The sequence below is a fragment of the Microcaecilia unicolor genome, chromosome 3 (assembly GCF_901765095.1).
Source record: "Microcaecilia unicolor chromosome 3, aMicUni1.1, whole genome shotgun sequence".
Classification (NCBI taxonomy): Eukaryota; Metazoa; Chordata; class Amphibia; order Gymnophiona; family Siphonopidae; genus Microcaecilia; species Microcaecilia unicolor.
The window spans coordinates 141,516,764-141,538,456 of NC_044033.1; the positions used below are offsets into that span (position 1 = coordinate 141,516,764).

At 46.8% G+C, this 21,693-nt stretch overlaps 1 protein-coding gene across 3 annotated transcripts in view; it reads right to left on the reverse strand.

Annotated features, from left to right (window-relative positions):
• Positions 1-21,693, reverse strand: part of STRN (striatin) — a 370,558-nt gene that overhangs the window by 177,488 nt on the left and 171,377 nt on the right. For all 3 annotated transcript variants that reach the window (XM_030196411.1, XM_030196410.1, XM_030196412.1), the window contains exon 5: positions 4,042-4,209. In XM_030196411.1, coding sequence (XP_030052271.1) covers positions 4,042-4,209 — 168 coding nt within the window. The remainder of the gene's footprint in view (positions 1-4,041; positions 4,210-21,693) is intronic.

Genomic DNA, 21,693 nt, shown 5'->3' on the forward strand with positions numbered 1-21,693 from the left:
AGCACAGAACTGAAAATGACGACTCAAAACGGCAAAGCGAAGATACCTTTGATGAGGAGGCCAAATGGGAATGTGCAAATAGGTCTCTTTCAGATCCAAGGCTGTGAGAAACTCCCCTGGCTGAACAGAGGAGATCACCGATCAAACTGTTGCCATGTGGAGGTGACGAACCAGAACAGATTCAAGAATAGGCCTGAAGGCACCCCCTTTGTGAGGAACTACGAAGTAGATTGAGTAACAGCCAGTGCACCATTCAGCCCGAGGAACAGGAACAGGAACCACTGCCCCGAGATCCAACAGCGTTTGCAGAGTAGCTTGGACAGCTCATTCCCTGGATGTTGTGCACAATGAGACTCCAAAAAACTGTCTCCGACAGGAAAAGCAAACTAACTTCTAGCCATCTTTTATAAGATCCAAGACCCACTGGTCTGACGTAATAGTGGTCCAGATCTCGTGATAGAGGGACAACCGACCCCCTATGGAAACAGTTGAGGAATGGACCTGCATCCCAAAATTAGGAAGGCCGACTGGAAGCCTGAGCTCTATTAGAAGCTCCCGCAAATGTCTTGTCATTCCAAAAGAAACACATCTGCTGAAATCTGGAACGCTGAAAGGAAAAATTACAGCCAGGCCAATAACGGCGAACCTCACGAAAACGAGGTCTAGAAGAACTGGACTCAGAAACGGGTCTAGGCTTGTCTTCAGGAAGGCGCTGAGACTTAGAATCTCCCAAATCTTTAACTATCTTCTCCAGGTCTTCGCCAAAAAGCAACTTACCACGAAAAGGAAGCCTCATGAGATGCTGTTTAGAAGCCATATCAGCAGCCCAGTGGCGAAGCCAAAGCAGACAGCGTGCTGAAACTGCCAGAGACATCTGCTTGGCTGAAGCCCTAACCAGGTCATAGAGAGCATCCGCTAAATAGGAGAAGGCCGACTTCATCGGAGTAGTAGCCAAGGACCCTGGAGTGGACTCCTGATCCTGCTCCAAACCCTGCTGAAACCAGGAAAGGCAAGCTCTGGCCACATAAGAACTACAAAGAGAAGCCTGTAAAGCCAACACGGCCACATCAAAGGAATACTTATGCAAAGATTCCAGACGCCTGTATTGCATATCCTTAAGGGCTACCCCACCCCCCCTCTACTGGGAGAGTGGTCTTCTTAGTGACTGCCGTCACCGAAGTGTCCACCTTAGGCAAGTAAAAGGTCTCTAAGGTAGCCAAAGCCACCAGATAGAGATGAGTCATGGCCCTAGCCACGTTTAAAGAACCCTCAGGGACAGACCACTCCTAGTGCTTGCCATCTTAGGGTTAACCGAAGCAGCGGAAAGTTCTTCAGGGTCGCAGATATTAACCACGACTAACGCTTCGGAGATGAAGGTAGGCAGCTCCTCATAATGAAAGATCCAGACTGCTGTAGGATCATCCTGCTCACCTAGCAGAGGCTCCCCTTCCTCAAAATCTTCCAGTTTAGAGGGTCTAAAAGAATCTCCAGACCCCAGCAAAACTGAAGGAGAACAAACAGGTGCAATGGACCCCCACCTCAGGAAAAGTAGTTTCTCCCTGGCTTCTGAAGAGGTATGAGGGAAGGGAGAAACCCCCGCAGGCATACCTTTCTTCAGTAAGTAAGCCTGGTGAAGCAAAAGAATAAAATCGAGGGGAAAACCAAACTGAGCCGCAGAAGGGTGAACCCCACCAAAAAGGGCACCTGGAGCCATACCGGCGCTGGATCCCCCCACGCCCCTCAAACCAGGAAAGCGAGAAGACTCAGGAGATGCAAAAAGAGCGGGCTCCAAAGGCACTTCTGAAACCGCCACCGGACCGCATGGTCAGAAAAATGGGAAGGCTCACCCGCCGGCTCTACCAACTGACGCCACCTCTGAACAGCATGGTACACAAAGTCCGGCTGCAGAATGGCGGAACATCTTTTACCGCCTCTGCTGCCATAGAGCGTTCGCTGGCCCTGCTGCTCAGAGAAGGGAGCACAAAGTACTCACTGGCACAGAAAGGAAGCTGACAAGCGACTGCCGCTCTCTGGGGGAGCCCTAAACAGCGCACCCATCCTCCCCACAGCCTGATAGGTAGCACAAAATAAGGCAGCTGGCTCCACCAGAGCCTAAAATAAATTCTCTATTTCACAGACTTCTTTTTTTTTTTTTTTTTAATCGGCTGACAGCTGCAAAAGTTGTACACGAAAGCACATTTTCTTTTTAGGCATCTAGGGAAGGGAGGCAGCAGAGAGAGAAAGAGACAGAGAGGGGGGGGGGGGTAGAGATCGGGGTAGGACAGGGACCTGCAGCACAAGTATGTCCTCAAGACCGGCACCTTTAGCCAGACGCCACCACACTGAACTGGACAAAAGGCCTTGGAGCTCCCCAAGAATCCAGGAGCTGGAAAGATTCCGTCCACCATCTGCTGGAGATAGAGATATACTGAGGTGACAAGGAGCTGGGCATCCAGTATCACTGCTTTCAGTGTTCTCTATCTCCACCTGCTGGTAGGTGGATACAACCCACCAGTTCCTGGATTCATCTGCTGTTGATGCTAAGAAATGTCACCTTCCTTTTTCTCCAGAATTACTGGAAACAAGTGGAGGAAAAGAAAGGGAGAGGTGTGTCACTTCAGATCCCCTGACCAAACCCCAATCTGACATCACCACTGAAAACCAGGAGGCAGTCTGGGAAGAGGCTGCAATGAAAGCTTTTTAGGTTTCTTTGACCATCTTACAAAAATTTTAATTTACCAGCACTCAAGGAATTTACCTCTGGCCCCCTCTTCCAACAGTAGGAGAGAAGGTCATGGGCACTGTAGCCACAACCCCCACAAGGAGGGGAGGAGGAGGGGAAGAGGTCTAGCACCACCAGGTTTAGCACCTCTGGGCTCTGTGGACTGGCTAATGCCAATCTTGGTTTTCTAGTCTTTTCCCAAGGCTGGAAGGAAATCAGCCCCAGAAGGCTGTTGCTTACAGCCTCCCCCATACAATCTTCTCCATGAATCTAGGCCTACAGATTTCCCAGGAGTAGCCTACTCAAACCTATTCATAGTGGCTGCACCAGGCCACATATCTGCACCACCTACTAGAGCCATAAAAATACTGAGGAGCTGAAGGCAGCATCAGTCCCCTAAACTGGGACAAAGTCAGTTCCAAGCTATTTGTCTCTGGCTCCATCTGCTGGCAGCGGGGACATAATCCACTCATCTGGACTGGTCTGGCATGGACTGATTTAAGCAGTCTATAAATGTGTAAAATAAATAAAATTAAACTACAAAGTTTTAGTAATACATAAGATTGTGTTATTTTCTTTCCTTCTGTTTGATATAAATTTGAAAAAATTGGTTACTATAAAGTACTAACAAGATATTTACAGTCAAAATTTTTGTGACATTCAGCTGGCTAGGCCAATACTTTTTTTTCAGTTTGTAAATCTGGATGGTCGCAACATTGAAAACATAGAAGTGAAACTCCTTGCAAAAAGTGATCTGATCACTACAAAACCTAGAACAAAGCCAGTGCATGATATGAGCAAAAAATGAACTCATTCAAATGCTTAAATTTATTTCTATTTTTTCTGACGTGCAGCAGAAATTGAAATTCAAGAACATCCTGAGCTGCAAACAAAAAAGTGTTTTACCTTGCTTGTCTTTGCTATATGAGCAATGCTGGCTCTCTCAATGTTACGAACCCTACCCACTTAAATGGGGTTTTAATAATTTATAGTTTGTAAATTCAGTGTTATTAGTGAACCCTGAACTCAGTCTCTATTCCTGGATAAGTTATAAACTCGCATACACATTCCAAATCAATAGTTTACACATAACTTTAAAGTAAAAACAACAAACAGGAATGCATGGATTCATATTTACATATGAAAAAGTATATGGGTTGAGAGCTTCCAGTTCAGTATTAACCAGAAGATATACAGATATTCAAAAAAGGTTACAGCAATTTGAAGCTCTTGAATAAAAATATAGTTCCTAAAGCTACTGCTGCATTATTTATAATAAAAATCTGACCTATACTTTACTTTCCTGAAATGGAACTCACCCAATCATCACTGCTTCTTGAATTTCAGCTTCTGTGCCATTCACCAGAGAACCTTGATTTACATCTGCTCCTCTGTCAGACACATCACCTGAGAGACCCAATAGAGCTCGCACCCGTTTTGACTTCACATCCAAAATAGTATCAGTGTAGCCCACCTCCTTCAGGTATCTGCAAGAATGGGAATTAGGCTTGGCATCAGCACCAATGTCACAACTGCAGGTTCCTGAAATCAAATTTAAGCTTTGCCCCCCAATTTATCTTCAGCACAATACTGAGCACAGTAAAACCAGTGTATTAAAAAAAAAAAAAAGGCTAATAAATCATCCTGCTCCAGCTGCAGGGGGTTGACTCTTGTACTACCAGCCTCTACAGTCACAAACTGAAAGAGGCTAGCAGTCAGAAATGGATACAATTCACTATTCATTACATTTTCCAACCTTACAATACAGCAAAGCACCAGAAATACAGATGAAGTAATAACATTAAATATGTCATAACTCATTTTTACTATTAGTGAGCTGAAATAATCTAACTCCATAAATCGTTGCATTTACACGTGATACCAAGTTACTAAAGTGGAGAAAAAGACCTCAGTAGTCACCGCGTGACAGCAGATCAAAAAATGTACTCAATGCCCGCATCTTTAAGACTCCATTATTATCATTGGTCAAAAAACTCCACTTATTCTTATATTCAATCATTGATAACTCCAAATCAATGTATGTTAGTTTCCAGTATTACACAGAATCTAAATAATTTAAATAATGTCACTTAGCTTTAAATCTGCCCAACGGGGCTTTCCATTTCACTCTGTGGTTGAGCTTCCTCAGGGAGCCAAGTAACTAATAGCAAGTCACAATACCTTACGAAATGGCGTCCACTTTCTCTCTGACAACTCGTTTTTACACAGAATACAATATTTTTAGAAAACTAAACATTCCAGATATACATCGAGATACCTCATGAAGATTAAGTAGCTCCATTCATTTTCATCAGCTCATATTTAAAAAAAACAAAAACAGATGTCCAACTTTTTATTTTTATGTACACCTTCAGTAAAGAGGCATACAAATTCCCAACACCATTTTGCCCCCACACTCCCATCAGTACTCCCAACCCCAGGCCACAGCTGTGAGAAGTGTGTCAGTCTCTTTCATGTCTTCTACCTGTTACCCATAGACAAGCATCATTTCTCACCTGTAATAGATGTTGTCTGTAGACAGCTCAATTGACCAGGTACACAAGTGGATGCCGCCATCTGACAACACAGTGAAGGAACCTTCCCATGTGAAGTGTCTCCTCAATTACGTCCACAGCTCAAAAACTAACTCTCAGGAAGCTGGGAGGAATTATGTGCCTGATCAATACCACTGTCTATGGGAAAAACCTGCTACAGATAAGAAAGTGTATTTACTCACTTATAGCAGGTGTTCTCCAAGGGCAACAGGACACAGATTACCACAATTGGGTGATGTCACCAGAGGAGCCCCAGAGTAGAGCTGCCCAGTGTTCTAAACCTTCCAGAAGATTCTGGCAGGACCAACCACTCATGTGGGACCTGCAGTTGGATAAAAAGTATGGCGTAGGGAAGGATGTGGTAATCTGTGTCCTGCTGTCCTCAGAGCACACCTCCTACAGGTGAGCAATTTTGTTTTCTTCAAGGACAAGCAGAATCAGTTTACCACAAATAGGAACCCCTAGCTACAAGCTTACCAAAAACAACTAACAGACATAAGTTCTTGCAAAAAGCAAGACCAACAAGGAACCAATTAACCTATAACTTATAGACATTTCTGTTATGTGGGTACAGCCTTGAACAGAACAAAATTGGGCCTAGAAAAGTAGAGTTGGATTCTAAACCGACTTTCAGAATATCACTGAAAATCACCTTATTTAGAAAAGCTTACGCTAAAGTCCCGCATTGCATTAGTGACTCCTGAACTGTTACTGTTAAACGGACGTATTGAACTCTTTTGCACCTTTCTCTTTTCTTCCCCTCTGTCATTACTCACCAACTACTTCAACCTAAATGTATCTGATTGTTTGTTACTAGATTGATGTAAGCCTTTTTACACTGCTGTACGCCTTTTTAAACTGATGTAAGCCACACTGAACCTGCCCATGGGTGGGAAAATATGGGATATAAATGCTCTAAAATAAATAAATAAAATAAACTCTTAACAAATTCTGCAGAATTGTGTGACCAAACTGACTGTTGCATCGGAAATCCTGTTCCTAGGAATAGTGAGATGTGAATGTGTGGACTGAAGACCAAATTGCACCTTTGCAAATCTCTTCAATGGACACCGACTTCAAGTGGGCTACCAACACAGTCATGGCTCTGACATTGTGAGCTGGAACATGACCCTCTAGAGAAGGGGTTTTCAACCCAGGCCTTAGGGAACAACCAGCCAGTCGGTGTTTTCATGATATCTCCACTGTATTCAATGCTGATATCTTGAAAACCCTGACTTGCTGGGTATGCCTCGAGTGAGTTGAAAACCTCTCCTCTAGAGTCAGTGCATTCTGGGCATAAGTAAAGGAGGTGGAATCAACAGCTGTCCCCATCCTGTTTGGGTCAAAAGAAAACCAAAAAGCTGGGTAGACTGTCTACAGGCTTTAGTCCACTCCAGATAAAAAGCCAAGGTGTGCAGTGCACTTTCGCCAGGATGGACATGAGGTTTGAAGAGAAATGTTGGCATAACAACTATCTGGCTAAAGTCAAAATCCAACACCTCACTCGGAAGGAACTTAGGGTGCGTGAAGAACTACTCTGTTGTGAAGGAACTTCATGTATTGTGGATTAGCTACTAGGGTTTGAAGCTCACTGACCAACACCATAAACAAGACCATCAAGGTCAGGTACTTCAGATAACAAGAGTCAAGTAGCCAAAAAGCAGCTTTCATCAGCTGGGCAAGGATGACAGAGATCCCAAGACACAGTTGGAGTTTATTAGGAAGCTTTGTCCAATGCAAACCTCTCATAAAGGAAATAATTAGAGGCTGAACAGATATACTTACCCTCTAACACAATGATGGTAAGCATCAATTGTACCAAGGCAAACCCTTACAGAATTGGTTTTTAGACCAGACTCAGAGGTGTAGAAAGTATTCAAGCAGTTTTTGTGTAGGACAAAAGAAAGTATCTAGGGCCTTGCCTTCACACCAGATGGCAAACCTCTTTCATTTAAAAGTATAACACTTTTTATGGAATCTTTTCTGGAAGCCAGCAGGACCTTGGAAACACTCAGGTAGTTAAAGGGATTGGAGGCTGGGCTGCAGAAGATACTCTTCATTTGGGTGATGAGGGTCAGAAAACAGTTCAATCTCCAAGGTTCTTCAGAAGACAACTCCGGAAGAAGAGGAAACTATATCTCTCTTGGCCAATAAGGGATCACGAAGCCCTAGTTTCAGCAGAGTCACCCCTCCCCGAAACAAGGAGAAAGGCATCTGATGTTAGTCTGCCAAGTGACCCGAGTCTGGAGCAGTACTGAGGGACTTTGTTATTAAGATAAATTGTGGCAAAAAGATCCACCAAGGGAGTGCTCAACTCTTTCAAGACCTTCCAGGCAACATCCATGTTGCATCAGACTGCGCAACCCGTCTACCAGAATGTAGTCCTTGCCCGGCTGGTACATGGCCCCAACTGCTTGTGGATCTCTCCTAGTCAAGCAACAATCCCCAATCCTTTTCTCCCTCCTGGGAGAAGTCAAGGGAAAAACAAAACAAAAAACAAACAAAAAAAAACCTCACAAAGATAAAAGGTTGCAGTTAGTATATACAGAAGCTTCCAGGAAAAAGTTTCAGGTCACACTTAACAGTGAGCTTACCCAAGATTGTCTCAAATTCCTCAGGTCTTCTGCTCTTTTATTAAGAAAGCATAAAATCATGGATTGACAGGACAACATGTTTACATCACAAATCATGGGACACAAACTCTGAAAAATCATTGGCTAAGTTATATTCTGCTTACACTATATTATATTCTGCTTACCATTAGCAAGTTAAAGGGGGTTCAGGACAAAGTTCAACAGCCATGAATTATTTAAAAAAAAATCTAACTATAATAAGAAAGAAGAACTTTTTTGCAAATAGCATACATTATTTCATACTGCACCAGTGTATTCGGACATGCAGGCTAAGGGTATACATCGCTTTCAGTTCCCTGTTCTCTTTTAGACGTGTCTATGTCTAGAAATAATTTCCAGCATCTGGTTAGAACATTACTTACTAAGCAGACCTGAAGCTGTCAATTCAGTATTTCAACATAGGGCAGACAAGAACTAATATTGGACAATAAGTATGTTTTCAATGAAAAGATTTGACTAGACACCGTATTGGCCTCGAAGAAGCCAACCAGATGATCAATGTGGAATAAAGCGAATGCTACATACCTGTAGAAGGTATTCTCCGAGGACAGCAGGCTGATTGTTCTCACTGATGGGTTGACGTCCTCGGCAGCCCCCTCCATCGGAAAGTTTACTAGCAAAGGCCTTTGCTAGTCCTCGCGCGCCCATGCGCACTGCGCAGCTGTCTTCCCGCCCGAAACCGGCTCGAGCCGGCCAGTCCAGTATGTAGCAAGACAATACACTTCAAGGGAAGACTCAACTCCAAAGGGGAGGCGGGCGGGTTTGTGAGAACAATCAGCCTGCTGTCCTCGGAGAATACCTTCTACAGGTATGTAGCATTCGCTTTCTCCGAGGACAAGCAGGCTGCTTGTTCTCACTTATGGGGTATCCCTAGCCCCCAGGCTCACTCAAAACAACAACCATGGTCAATTGGGCCTCGCAACGGCGAGGACATTAATGAGATTGACCTAAAAAATTTACCAACTAACTGAGAGTGCAGCCTGGAACAGAACAAACAGGGTCCTCGGGGGGTGGAGTTGGATCCTAAAGCCCAAACAGGTTCTGAAGAACTGACTGCCCGAACCGACTGTCGCGTCGGGTATCCTGCTGCAGGCAGTAATGAGATGTGAATGTGTGGACAGATGACCACGTCGCAGCTTTGCAAATTTCTTCAATAGAGGCTGACTTCAAGTGGGCTACCGACGCAGCCATGGCTCTAACATTATGAGCCGTGACATGACCCTCAAGAGCCAGCCCCGCCTGGGCGTAAGTGAAGGAAATGCAATCTGCTAGCCAATTGGATATGGTGCGTTTCCCTACAGCCACTCCCCTCCTATTGGGATCAAAAGAAACAAACAATTGGGCGGACTGTCTGTGGGGCTGTGTCCGCTCCAGGTAGAAGGCCAATGCTCTCTTGCAGTCCAATGTGTGCAGCTGACGTTCAGCAGGGCAGGAATGAGGACGGGGAAAGAATGTTGGCAAGACAATTGACTGGTTCAGATGGAACTCCGACACGACCTTTGGCAAGAACTTAGGGTGAGTGCGGAGGACTACTCTGTTATGATGAAATTTGGTGTAAGGGGCCTGGGCTACCAGGGCCTGAAGCTCACTGACTCTACGAGCTGAAGTAACTGCCACCAAGAAAATGACCTTCCAGGTCAAGTACTTCAGATGGCAGGAATTCAGTGGCTCAAAAGGAGGTTTCATCAGCTGGGTGAGAACGACATTGAGATCCCATGACACTGTAGGAGGCTTGACAGGGGGCTTTGACAAAAGCAAACCTCTCATGAAGCGAACAACTAAAGGCTGTCCTGAGATCGGCTTACCTTCCACATGGTAATGGTATGCACTAATTGCGCTAAGGTGAACTCTTACAGAGTTGGTCTTGAGACCAGACTCAGACAAGTGCAGAAGGTATTCAAGCAGGGTCTGTGTAGGACAAGAGCGAGGAGCTAGGGCCTTGCTGTCACACCAGACGGCAAACCTCCTCCATAGAAAGAAGTAACTCCTCTTAGTGGAATCTTTCCTGGAAGCAAGCAAGACGCGGGAGACACCCTCTGACAGACCCAAAGAGGCAAAGTCTACGCTCTCAACATCCAGGCCGTGAGAGCCAGGGACCGGAGGCTGGGATGCAGAAGAGCCCCTTCGTCCTGCGTGATGAGGGTCGGAAAACACTCCAATCTCCACGGTTCTTCGGAGGATAACTCCAGAAGAAGAGGGAACCAGATCTGACGCGGCCAAAAAGGAGCAATCAGAATCATGGTGCCTCGGTCTTGCTTGAGTTTCAACAAAGTCTTCCCCACAAGAGGAATGGGAGGATAAGCATACAGCAGACCCTCCCCCCAATCCAGGAGGAAGGCATCCGATGCCAGTCTGCCGTGGGCCTGAAGCCTGGAACAGAACTGAGGGACTTTGTGGTTCACTCGAGATGCGAAGAGATCCACCAGGGGGGTGCCCCACGCCTGGAAGATCTGTCGTACCACACGGGAATTGAGCGACCACTCATGAGGTTGCATAATCCTGCTCAACCTGTCGGCCAGACTGTTGTTTACGCCTGCCAGATATGTGGCTTGGAGCACCATGCCTTGACGGCGAGCCCAGAGCCACATGCTGACGGCTTCCTGACACAGGGGGCGAGATCCGGTGCCCCCCTGCTTGTTGACATAGTACATGGCAACCTGGTTGTCTGTCTGAATTTGGATAATTTGGTGGGACAGCCGATCTCTGAAAGCCTTCAGAGCGTTCCAGATCGCTCGCAACTCCAGAAGATTGATCTGTAGATCGCGTTCTTGGAGGGACCAACTTCCTTGGGTGTGAAGCCCATCGACATGAGCTCCCCATCCCAGGAGGGACGCATCCGTGGTCAGCACTTTTTGTGGCTGAGGAATTTGGAAGGGGCGTCCCAGAGTCAAATTGGACCAAATCGTCCACCAATACAGGGATTCGAGAAAACTCGTGGACAGATGGATCACGTCCTCTAGACCCCCAGCGGCCTGATACCACTGGGAGGCTAGGGTCCATTGAGCAGATCTCATGTGAAGGCGGGCCATGGGAGTCACATGAACTGTGGAGGCCATGTGGCCCAGCAATCTCAACATCTGCCGAGCTGTGATCTGCTGGGACGCTCGCACCCGCGAGACGAGGGACAACAAGTTGTTGGCTCTCGCCTCTGGGAGATAGGCGCGAGCCGTCCGAGAATCCAGCAGGGCTCCTATGAATTCGAGTTTCTGCACTGGGAGAAGATGGGACTTTGGATAATTTATCACAAACCCCAGTAGCTCCAGGAGGCGAATAGTCATCTACATGGACTGCAGGGCTCCTGCCTCGGATGTGTTCTTCACCAGCCAATCGTCGAGATATGAGAACACGTGCACCCCCAGCCTGCAAAGTGCCGCTGCTACTACAGCCAAGCACTTTGTGAACACCCTGGGCGCAGAGGCGAGCCCAAAAGGTAGCACACAGTACTGGAAGTGGCGTGTGCCCAACTGAAATCGCAGATACTGTCTGTGAGCTGGCAGTATCGGGATGTGTGTGTAGGCATCCTTCAAGTCCAGAGAGCATAGCCAATCGTTTTGCTGAATCATGGGGAGAAGGGTGCCCAGGGAAAGCATCCTGAACGTTTCTTTTACGAGATATTTGTTCAGGGCCCTTAGGTCTAGGATGGGACGCATCCCCCCTGTTTCCTTTTCCACAAGGAAGTACCTGGAATAGAACCCCAGCCCTTCTTGCCCGGATGGCACGGGCTCGACCGCATTGGCGCTGAGAAGGGCGGAGAGTTCCTCTGCAAGTACCTGCTTGTGCTGGAAGCTGTAAGACTGAGCTCCCGGTGGACAATTTGGAGGTTTTGATGCCAAATTGAGGGTGTATCCCTGCCGGACTATTTGGAGAACCCACTGATCGGAGGTTATGAGAGGCCACCTTTGGTGAAAAGCTTTCAACCTCCCCCCGACCGGCAGGTCGTCCGGCACTGACACTTGGATGTCGGCTATGCTCTGCTAGAGCCAGTCAAAAGCTCGCCCCTTGCTTTTGCTGGGGAGCCGCGGGGCCTTGCTGAGGCGCACGCTGCTGACGAGAGCGAGCGCGCTGGGGCTTAGCCTGGGCCGCAGGCTGTCGGGAAGGAGGATTGTACCTACGCTTACCAGAAGCATAGGGACCAGTCTTCCTTCCCCCGAAAAATCTTCTACCTGTAGAGGTAGAAGCTGAAGGCTGCCGGCGGGAGAACTTGAAGAATGCGGTGTCCCGCTGGTGGAGAGACTCTACCACCTGCTCGACTATTTCTCCAAAAATGTTGTCCGCACGGCAAGGCGAGTCCGCAATCCGCTGCTGGAGTCTATTCTCCAGGTCGGCGGCACGCAGCCATGAGAGCCTGCGCATCACCACACCTTGAGCAGCGGCCCTGGACGCAACATCAAAAGTGTCATAAACTCCTCTGGCCAGGAATTTTCTGCACGCCTTCAGCTGCCTGACCACCTCCTGAAAAGGCTTGGCTTGCTCAGGGGGAAGAGCATCAACCAAGCCCGCCAACTGCCGCACATTGTTCCGCATGTGTATGCTCGTGTAGAGCTGGTAAGACTGGATCTTGGCCACGAGCATAGAAGAATGGTAGGCCTTCCTCCCAAAGGAGTCTAAGGTTCTAGGGTCTTTGCCCGGGGGCGCCGAAGCATGCTCCCTAGAACTCTTAGCCTTCTTTAGGGCCAGATCCACAACTCCAGAGTCATGAGGCAACTGAGTGCGCATCAGCTCTGGGTCCCCATGGATCCGGTACTGGGACTCAATCTTCTTGGGAATGTGGGGATTAGTTAGTGGCTTGGTCCAGTTCGCAAGCAATGTCTTTTTCAGGACATGGTGCAAGGGAACAGTGGACGCTTCCTTAGGTGGAGAAGGATAGTCCAGGAGCTCAAACATTTCAGCCCTGGGCTCGTCCTCCACAACCACCGGGAAGGGGATGGCCGTAGACATCTCCCGGACAAAGGAAGCAAAAGACAGACTCTCGGGAGGAGAAAGCTGTCTTTCGGGAGAGGGAGTGGGATCAGAGGGAAGACCCTCAGACTCCTCGTCAGAGAAATATCTGGGGTCTTCCTCTTCCTCCCACGAGGCCTCACCCTCGGTGTCAGACACAAGTTCACGAACCTGTGTCTGCAACCTCGCCCTGCTCGACTCGGTGGAACCCCGTCCACGGTGGGGGCGTCGAGAGGTAGACTCCCTCGCCCGCATCGGCGAAGCTCCCTCCGCCGATGTAGTCGGGGAGCCCTCCTGGGAGGTGGCCGCGGTCGGCACCGCACGCGGTACCGACGTCGGGGACCTCAACCTGGGCGATGAGCCAGCCGGCGCCACGCTCGACGGTACCGGAGGCGCAAGCACCGCCGGTACCGGAGGGGTAGGGCGCAACAGCTCTCCCAGAATCTCTGGGAGAACGGCCCGGAGGCTCTCGTTTAGAGCGGCTGCAGAGAAAGGCTGAGAGGTCGATGCAGGCGTCGACGTCAGAACCTGTTCCGGGCGAGGAGGCTGTTCCGGGCTGTCCAGAGTGGAGCGCATCGACACCTCCTGAACAGAGGGTGAGCGGTCCTCTCGGTGCCGATGCCTGCTGGGTGCCGAATCCCTCGGCGACCCAGAGCTCTCGGTGCCGACATGGGGAGGAGACCGGTGTCGATGCTTCTTCGACTTCTTCCGAAGCATGTCACCGGAGCTCCCCGGCACCGACGAGGAGGACGTAGAATCCATCCGTCACTTCCTCGGGGCCGAGACCGAAGAGGGTCGATCCCGGGGGGGCTGTACCGCAGGAGCCCTCAGGGTAGGAGGAGACCCACCCGAAGGCTCACCGCCACCAGTAGGGGAATGGACAGCCCTCACCTGCACTCCTGACGATGCACCTCCGTCCGACGACATCAGCAGACGAAGTCTCGGTACCACCGACGTCGATACAGTCGCCCGATGCCTCGGCGCCGATGCAGAGGTCCGATGCCTCGATGCAGTCGATGGAGCGGCAGCCAAGGAAGATGGTCCGGACACTGACGACGTCGATGCACTCGATGCCTCCGGTGCCGATGCCGACGAAGAGCCCGAGAACAAAACGTTCCACTGGGCTAACCTCGCTACCTGAGTCCGCCTTTGTAACAGGGAACACAGACTGCAGTTCTGAGGGCGGTGCTGGGCCCCTAGACACTGAAGACACGCAGAGTGCCTATCAGTGAGCGAGATTACCCGGGCGCACTGGGTGCACTTCTTGAAGCCGCTGGAAGGCTTCGATGTCATGGGCGGAAAAATCACGCCGGCGAAATCAAAAGCCGAAATGGCGAAAATTGAAGCACCAAAATTTAGAGGGAGAAAAATCTCGACCGAGGCCAAAAGAGGCCTACCCCGACAACGAAAGAAAACTTACGGGGCAAAAAACTGAGAAATACGGGAAGGGCAGAAAACCCGAAAGGGTCTTCCGGAACACTTCCGGAGCGCTTCCCGAACTTTTTTGAGAAAAAAGAATGAAAAAAAACACGTCGAAAAGGACGCGCGAGGTCGACTCTCTGGGGCACGAACGGCGTAACACGACCGTACCGAGCGCGGACGAAAGAAGACTGGCCGGCTCGAGCCGGTTTCGGGCGGGAAGACAGCTGCGCATGCGCAGTGCGCATGGGCGCACGAGGACTAGCAAAGGCCTTTGCTAGTAAACTTTCCGATGGAGGGGGCTGCCGAGGACGTCAACCCATCAGTGAGAACAAGCAGCCTGCTTGTCCTCGGAGAATGAATTAGACAAGTAATATCTGGGGATAATCAGGTTAATACCACAGTTTTTTTTTGTCTGTTTACTGTTTAATTGATCTCCTTATCTTGTTTCACTCTACCTATTTAGTGGTCTAAGGAAGAGAATAGAACTACTTGACTGAAATAATTCCTACATATTACTTTCTCTGTATTTCCAGCAAGTTGTTTTATCGCTTGTAAAATTTAAATGGTTATAAATTTAAAAAAAAAAGAAAAAAGAATTTATTCATTTTCATCTTATTTTCCATACCAACATCTACCTTCTAATACTCCCTTCTGAATGGGAGAGGGGAAGGTACCATTATTTTCAAATACATTCTCATTATCATCACTGACACAAGATATAGGATCCTGTACATCCCTGCATGTTTACATATTATTTAGCAACCTGATTGTCTGCTTGGCTTACAATAATTTGGATCAAAAGTCTATTTCTAAAAGCCTTTAGAGCATTCCAAACTGCCTGAGGCTCTAGAAGACTGACGTGGAGCTGGGTCTTCTGAGAGGGCCGGTGTCCCTGGGTGTGAAAGGTCATCAACTTTAACACTCCATCCCAGGTTGGATGTATCTATTGTCAGAATTTTGTGGGGAGGAAAAACTTGGAATGAAAGCCCCATTGTCAGATTGCTCCAAATCATCCACCAGAGAGAAGCAAACCTACAAACTCTGGAGTGGTGTGACCGAGATGACATCTGTTTGATTCCCCGCAGCTCAACACCGAGAAACTAGGGTTCACTGAGCACTTCGCAAGTGGAGGTGAGCCATGGGCATGACATGCACCACAGAAGCCATGTGGCTTTACCACCTCAACATTTACTCAGCTATAACCTGCAAGCTGTGCTGGACCAATGCAAATGAGGGCATCCACTCACTTGAGGAAGGTAGGCCTGAACTTGAACCAAGTCTAGCAGGCTCCTATGTACTCCATTTGTTGAACTGGAAGTAGGTGGGACTTTGGGTAGTTCATAATAAACCCTACAAAACCCTTTACCAGGTACACGATGAATTCAAAGTCTTGTGGGTCAACAAGGAACAGAATATGATTGCCCTGTTACTTGGGCATTATTGTCATGAGAAAACTAGTCTGGTCGCATTGGAATGGGTTCTAATTAAGTATTATGGGTCATTCTCAACTGCCTTTGTTGCTGACCAGGCAGCTGACCTCACGTAAAAGTTAAGCTTATGAATTACTTCTACTTCAAGACAAACTCTAATGAGGCAGAAAATGAAGACTTCAAAGACATGTGTGAGGAACCTGTGATCTAGAACAGTAGTCACTCCTGCTGGTATTTTGGATTACAAATGTGCATAGACTACAGACTCATACATTCACCCTGGATATTGGCTATGATACATACCTTTAATATGATGCCAGCAAAATAATCAGCTCAGAAAGCTTCTGGTTAAAAGTAGACAGCATTCATGGTAATCTCTAGCCTCCAGTGCACAGGGAGAGGGCATGAAGGGTTTGGACTGCAGAGATTTGCAGCTGTATCTCCACAGGGCATAGGGATGGAATAGCAGAGCAAAACACCAAAGAAAAAGCAGCTCTAAAGAAGTCCCCCTAAAAAATACCAGTGCAGAGGAGTTCAAAATGGCCGCCGAGAAGGATGGACGCATAGTATCGCTCCTGCAGAACTTCCTTACCGGGGTGACATTTGTTGAGCCCAAGTTCTGTTTTATAATGCCGAAGAGAAGGGGGAAAGCCGTAGCTGTAGCCCCCCAGCGACTTGGAACCCCAGCTCGAGGCACTATTGACTAGTTTCTGCAGCGGGCCCAGACCGCCAGTACACCGATGGGCGGCTCGCTGTTGTCTCCCGTTGCAGTTGAAGGCATCCGAGAGACGCTTGAGCTGGAAGCTTTGTTGAGCCCTGACGCCTCCACTCCCTCCAATGCTTCGCGGGCTCCCATCTTCAGGAGCAGCGTCCCCGAGTCGAACCCTGGAAGGGGATGTAGCAGTAGGGACGCTGGGGGCGAGGGAAGAACCTGAAAGAGCTGGGTTGGCCACACTAACCGGAAAAACTTCTGAGGAGAGAGTCAACTCAAGCGGAGCAGGAAACGCTTTACAACAACCACCGACGAAGGTAGGAGCCTTCTCATTTGATTTTTTACAAGCTAAACCTCCCGAAGTAACTCTTGAATCCCTTTGGACTCTTATAATGAATTTGGGCAAAGCTTTAATCCTTGAAGTACAGAAGGTTAAACAAGATGCTGAAAGGGTGGAGGATAAAGTTAAACAATTGAATCTACAGGTTGAACAAAAGGCTAAAGATATTCAACAACTACATGAAGTTCAAAATGTAGTTTTAAAAGATTTAACTAACTTAAGACAAAAGGCAGAGATAATGGAAAACTTCTCCAGAAGTAACAACCTTCATTTTGTTAATTTTCCTTATTTGAACACTATAGCTCCAAAAGAGATGTTGGAGTTATACTTTAAGGAGACTCTCCAAATAAAGGAGGAGGATATACCCCCTTTGGCACAAGTGTTCTATATTCCACCCAAGAATTTACAACAATCAGAGACACAACTTTTAGATGTATCCGCTTTGTTAGAATTATCAGATACTGAACAAGTAATATCTGCTACTTTGGTGGCTATGGTGGTTTTGTCACCAGACAAAACCTGGATACTAAGATTATTCAATAAAAATTCTGCAAAACTTTTTAAGGGTTTAAAAATCAACATCTTTTCTGATGTATCAAGTGAAACACAGCTAAGCCGGAAAAAATTCTTACAGAACAAACAAGAAGTGCTTAATCTGGGAGCAACTTTTTTCCTGAAATTTCCCTGCAAATGCTTAGTCTCCTACCGATCCGAAAAGTTTGCGTTTTTTGATCCTGCTCAACTTGAGATCTTTATAACAACTAAAAGGACAGCTGGAATAGTATCTCCAGCTAATAATAATGTTCAATAATATATAATGACGGTCAATATGCATCCATTCGCTCTCTTAATATTTTAATTTCGTATTCTGTTGCTTCAACTTTGTTGCATTTTTGAACTCCCCATATGTGGACTTTTATTGGTTTGAGGAATGTTTATGATGACAACAGATTTTCTTGAATTATTGTAATCTTCAATTTCCAATTTTTCTTAAAACAAGTTGGTATGCTTGTAAAATTGAAATCTAATAAATAAATAAATACCAGTGCATAGTGCAGTTAGACTCTTGTTTTGCTCAGCCCAAAACAGGTCAGAGGCCTTGACAGGGCAACCAATCAAATATATACACGTATATAGCGTTTGGCCAGGATAACTTGTACATACACACAAAAAGAAATGTTTCACTCCCTCAGTTACAAACTGATAAAGGCGGGGGGGGGGGGGGGGAAAGGAGGGTGAAGATCTCTGGCTATGGAAGGGGGATTCAGAGACAAAGCAGATGGGCATATCAAATAAGAAAAACAGATATGAGGCCAAAGGTAAGGCCTTGGATATCCAGGAAGAAGCCAATAAATGGCCCAATTCACAGTCTACTTGGGTCTAATTTTCAATGACAAAAGCAGGTTTGTTCCATTCTGCATCACTCTGCCAAACGACATAAAGACCTACTCAACCGATAAAGAACATGAACCACTCTCCACCTTGGTGGAGCATGCCAAGAAGTTATGAGAGGTTAAGCAGGGTGGTACAGCAGCCTGAGTGTACAAGGAAAGACCAGTGAAAGGCCAAGCACCAGAAGTTAGGTGTTAGCTCAGTACAAACTGCATCATCACTAGAGGTTGACACTCATGCCTCTCATCCACAGGAAGGTGGGAAGACTGCTGTAAAGTCACCTGCCAGCAACTCAAACCAGTCAGCCAGAAAGAAAAGCAAGCCTTAAAAGGCGGTGTAGAAAAAGGGATCCCCACAAAAAAACTAGAAATCCAAGGCCCCCCAAAAGGAATAGAATCACAAGGCTCCAAGTTCCAGAAGATGGAAAAGCTCATGGAGAGCTTGGACGCTAATGTCCAACAAATTTGCATTACATGATCGCACAATCGGGTATGAATCGGAACAGATTTACTGGACAGATGTTGGAATTACCCCACAAGGAACAAAACCGGTTCTGAACCTAGCAAGAACCACAGAACAGTACTCCTGCAGAAGAATACAGCAACCGATGCCCCGGCATATCCTTTTGTGCATCAGCGTCTGGCATTCCCAAACTGGTAACAACCTCATCTAAAACTCACATAAGCTCAGCTAATACTGACTCAAGTGAGGCACCACACAAAAATGAATCCGCTATGAGGGATCCACCTAAGCAGCCACCAATATTTCCTGGGCAAACTGAAGCTTAAAGGTCATACACTCTATTCAGATTCAGGAAGGACTTTGGTGCAAGGGGCTAACTGATATGGCTCAGAAGTCACAATGATGAATAGTCAGGAGGCTTCCTTAGGTTGTTCAGGTACCTTGCAATTAACACCGTGTGACGTCTCGTTTGTGGCATACAGCAATCAAGCCACTGACAACCTGTGTCAGGCATGGTGCTCTCTTCAGCTGGGTAACGGGCTCATTTTCAAAGCACTTAGCCTCCCAAAGTTCCATAGAAACCTATGGAACTTAGCCTCCCAAAGTGCTTTGAAAATATGCCTCTATGATGCAATAACCCACCTGGAAATCATATGCCAGGGAGCAGCTATTAATAGGTAATAAGACTATTAAGGTAAAAAGGTATTAAGGGAATGGAAATGGGACTTATATATCACCTTTCTGTGGTTTTTCCAACTACATTCAAAGCGGTTTACATATTATATACAGGTACTTATTTGTACCTGGGACAATGGAGGGTTAAGTGACTTGCCCAGAGTCACAAGGAGCTGCAGTGGGAATCAAACCCAGTTCCCCAGGATCAGAGTCTGCTGCACTAAGCACTAGGCTACACAACTCCTCCACTCAGACTAATAAGAAATAAAGTAAAGTAAATGAGCTTCTCAAAAGGTTTAGACCTGTTCTGTACTATATTCAGCTGGTGATCTGGACACAAGTTAAGCAGGATAAGGAAGTAACGGGCTCTTGTGTGGTGGAATGGACAAGAGATGCCATTCAAATTATTTTTCAGAGATCAGCAGATCCTTGTATACTGGAGCTCAAATCAGATTCAGAAGCAAATCAGGCAAGTCCACAAAATGTGATATTGGTTTGAAAAAATCAATAGCAGGCGTTGTATTAAGCCCTAACAGTCTACTGAAAAATCTGAAAGACCCTCTGGTTCTATAAGGCCTTTCCAGCAGTAGCTTAGGAACTGATACAGCAAAAGCTTTTTTAACCCTGGTTCACTCTGATCACATCTAGGGAAACTAGCTGAGATACTGCAAGAAGGAAAGAAGAATGTCTGACAAGTAAAGGCCAGTCTGATAGTGCCCGGCGATGTCTCAGTTTGACCCTCTTTCAACAGCCCTGGGACCATATGTCCTTGGAGTCAGTGAAGCAGAAGTCCATAGTCTTCTCGTATCAAGTCTGGAAGTTAAGCATGTTGTGGCAGTTCATACCATTCCCGTAAAATTAAGGAATAAGAGTTTCGTTTATAGTTTTTACATTGCAAGAAAACTTCAGCAGCCTTTGTTCCTTGAATCTGATTGTCTGGTAAGGCTAGGTGTTTTGGCTGACCTGGTAACATTCTCTAGAGTAGGATGAAGAAGATCCTGTAAGTTGACCTGAGGCACATAAGGCCTTCACATCTAGTCAAATGGTGCCCCAAGTCTGTGAAGTAGAGTGTCAGGGAGGTTGCAATACCAGGATGCATGGACTTCACTTTGAAGCTCCACATGGTAGAAGGTCAACAGGCTCTCACCAGGGTAGCCTTTTTCAATCTAAATATCTGTTTTGGGGAATTGGGATTAACCACTTCTGCAGTATCTTGTGGGGGGGGGGGGGGGGGGGGGGAATGACTGAGACCAGCATGAATTTGCTGGCTACTAATCCGATGCAATCACCATTAGAAGAGGGGAAAGCTATAGGTTTTCTGATTGTGGGGGAATCATTCTCAGGTGTGGAGGTTAGTTACCTGCTATTGGTCCCGTTCCCAGATTCTGGGACATGTGCCCGTGGTGGGGGAGATATTCAAGTGTGCCTATACAGCCCCTAATGGTCTTGTAGACATACTGTTTGGCCACAGGGTAACAGGTCAACAACCCACATGAGGTTGGAGAATGATTACCTAATCCTTTTAAGTCCATCTGAATCATCTGCTGCTTATTCGGATGACACCCCTAAAGTGGTACAGGCCATCAGCACCACCACCCTACAGAAGTGGAGAAAAGGGTAGAAATATCATCCAACCAGCCATTTCCTGGATTCGATGACCTCGTCAAGAACAAATCATTCTGGCCGATGCATGTACCACTGAAATGGAAACACATATAAAGATTTTACTTAGTTTTTAAGGTATGTTGATTCTTCATCTCTCAATGTGTCTTAATTCCACAGCCAACAATGGCCTCCTGGAGGAAGGAAGGAAGGGAGGTATGGGTCTGCCTGATCTGCAACGTTACAATCAAGCTTGCGTGATATGCCATTTAGGCGACTGGTTTTTGGATAGACAGGATTATACTCCGCGACAGCTAAAACTTGATTATTTTGCACTCTGTCATTTTTATTTTTGCTACAGGCCCCAAAGCCTATTGTTCCTCCGTATTTTCGGAATAGTTTGTTGTTGGGTCCATCGTGGGAGATATGGAGAGATATGACTACACACTGGGGAATTGACTCCATCTGATTTACTGTCAATTCATGGTAATTTCCTATTTACTCTGGATAATGAAAATATCACTTTTTGGATGTGGTAGCATCTTGGCATCATGAGATTAGAGCATGTTTTGAATGATGGAGACTCATTATTGAGTTTGGGGGCACTGGGTATCGGCATAGAGATCAATAATGCCTATGCATATCACCAACTATCTAATTATATTAAATCTTTAAATACTATGAGGCTTTGAGGTCTCGGCAAGGTCACCGTTTGATGCAATTTTTACTTTAGTGAAAGGAGATAGGCTTTCTGTCTCCTGCCTCTATAAGGTGCTCCTGACCCTTTCTCCCCTGAAAGATAAAGAGCTT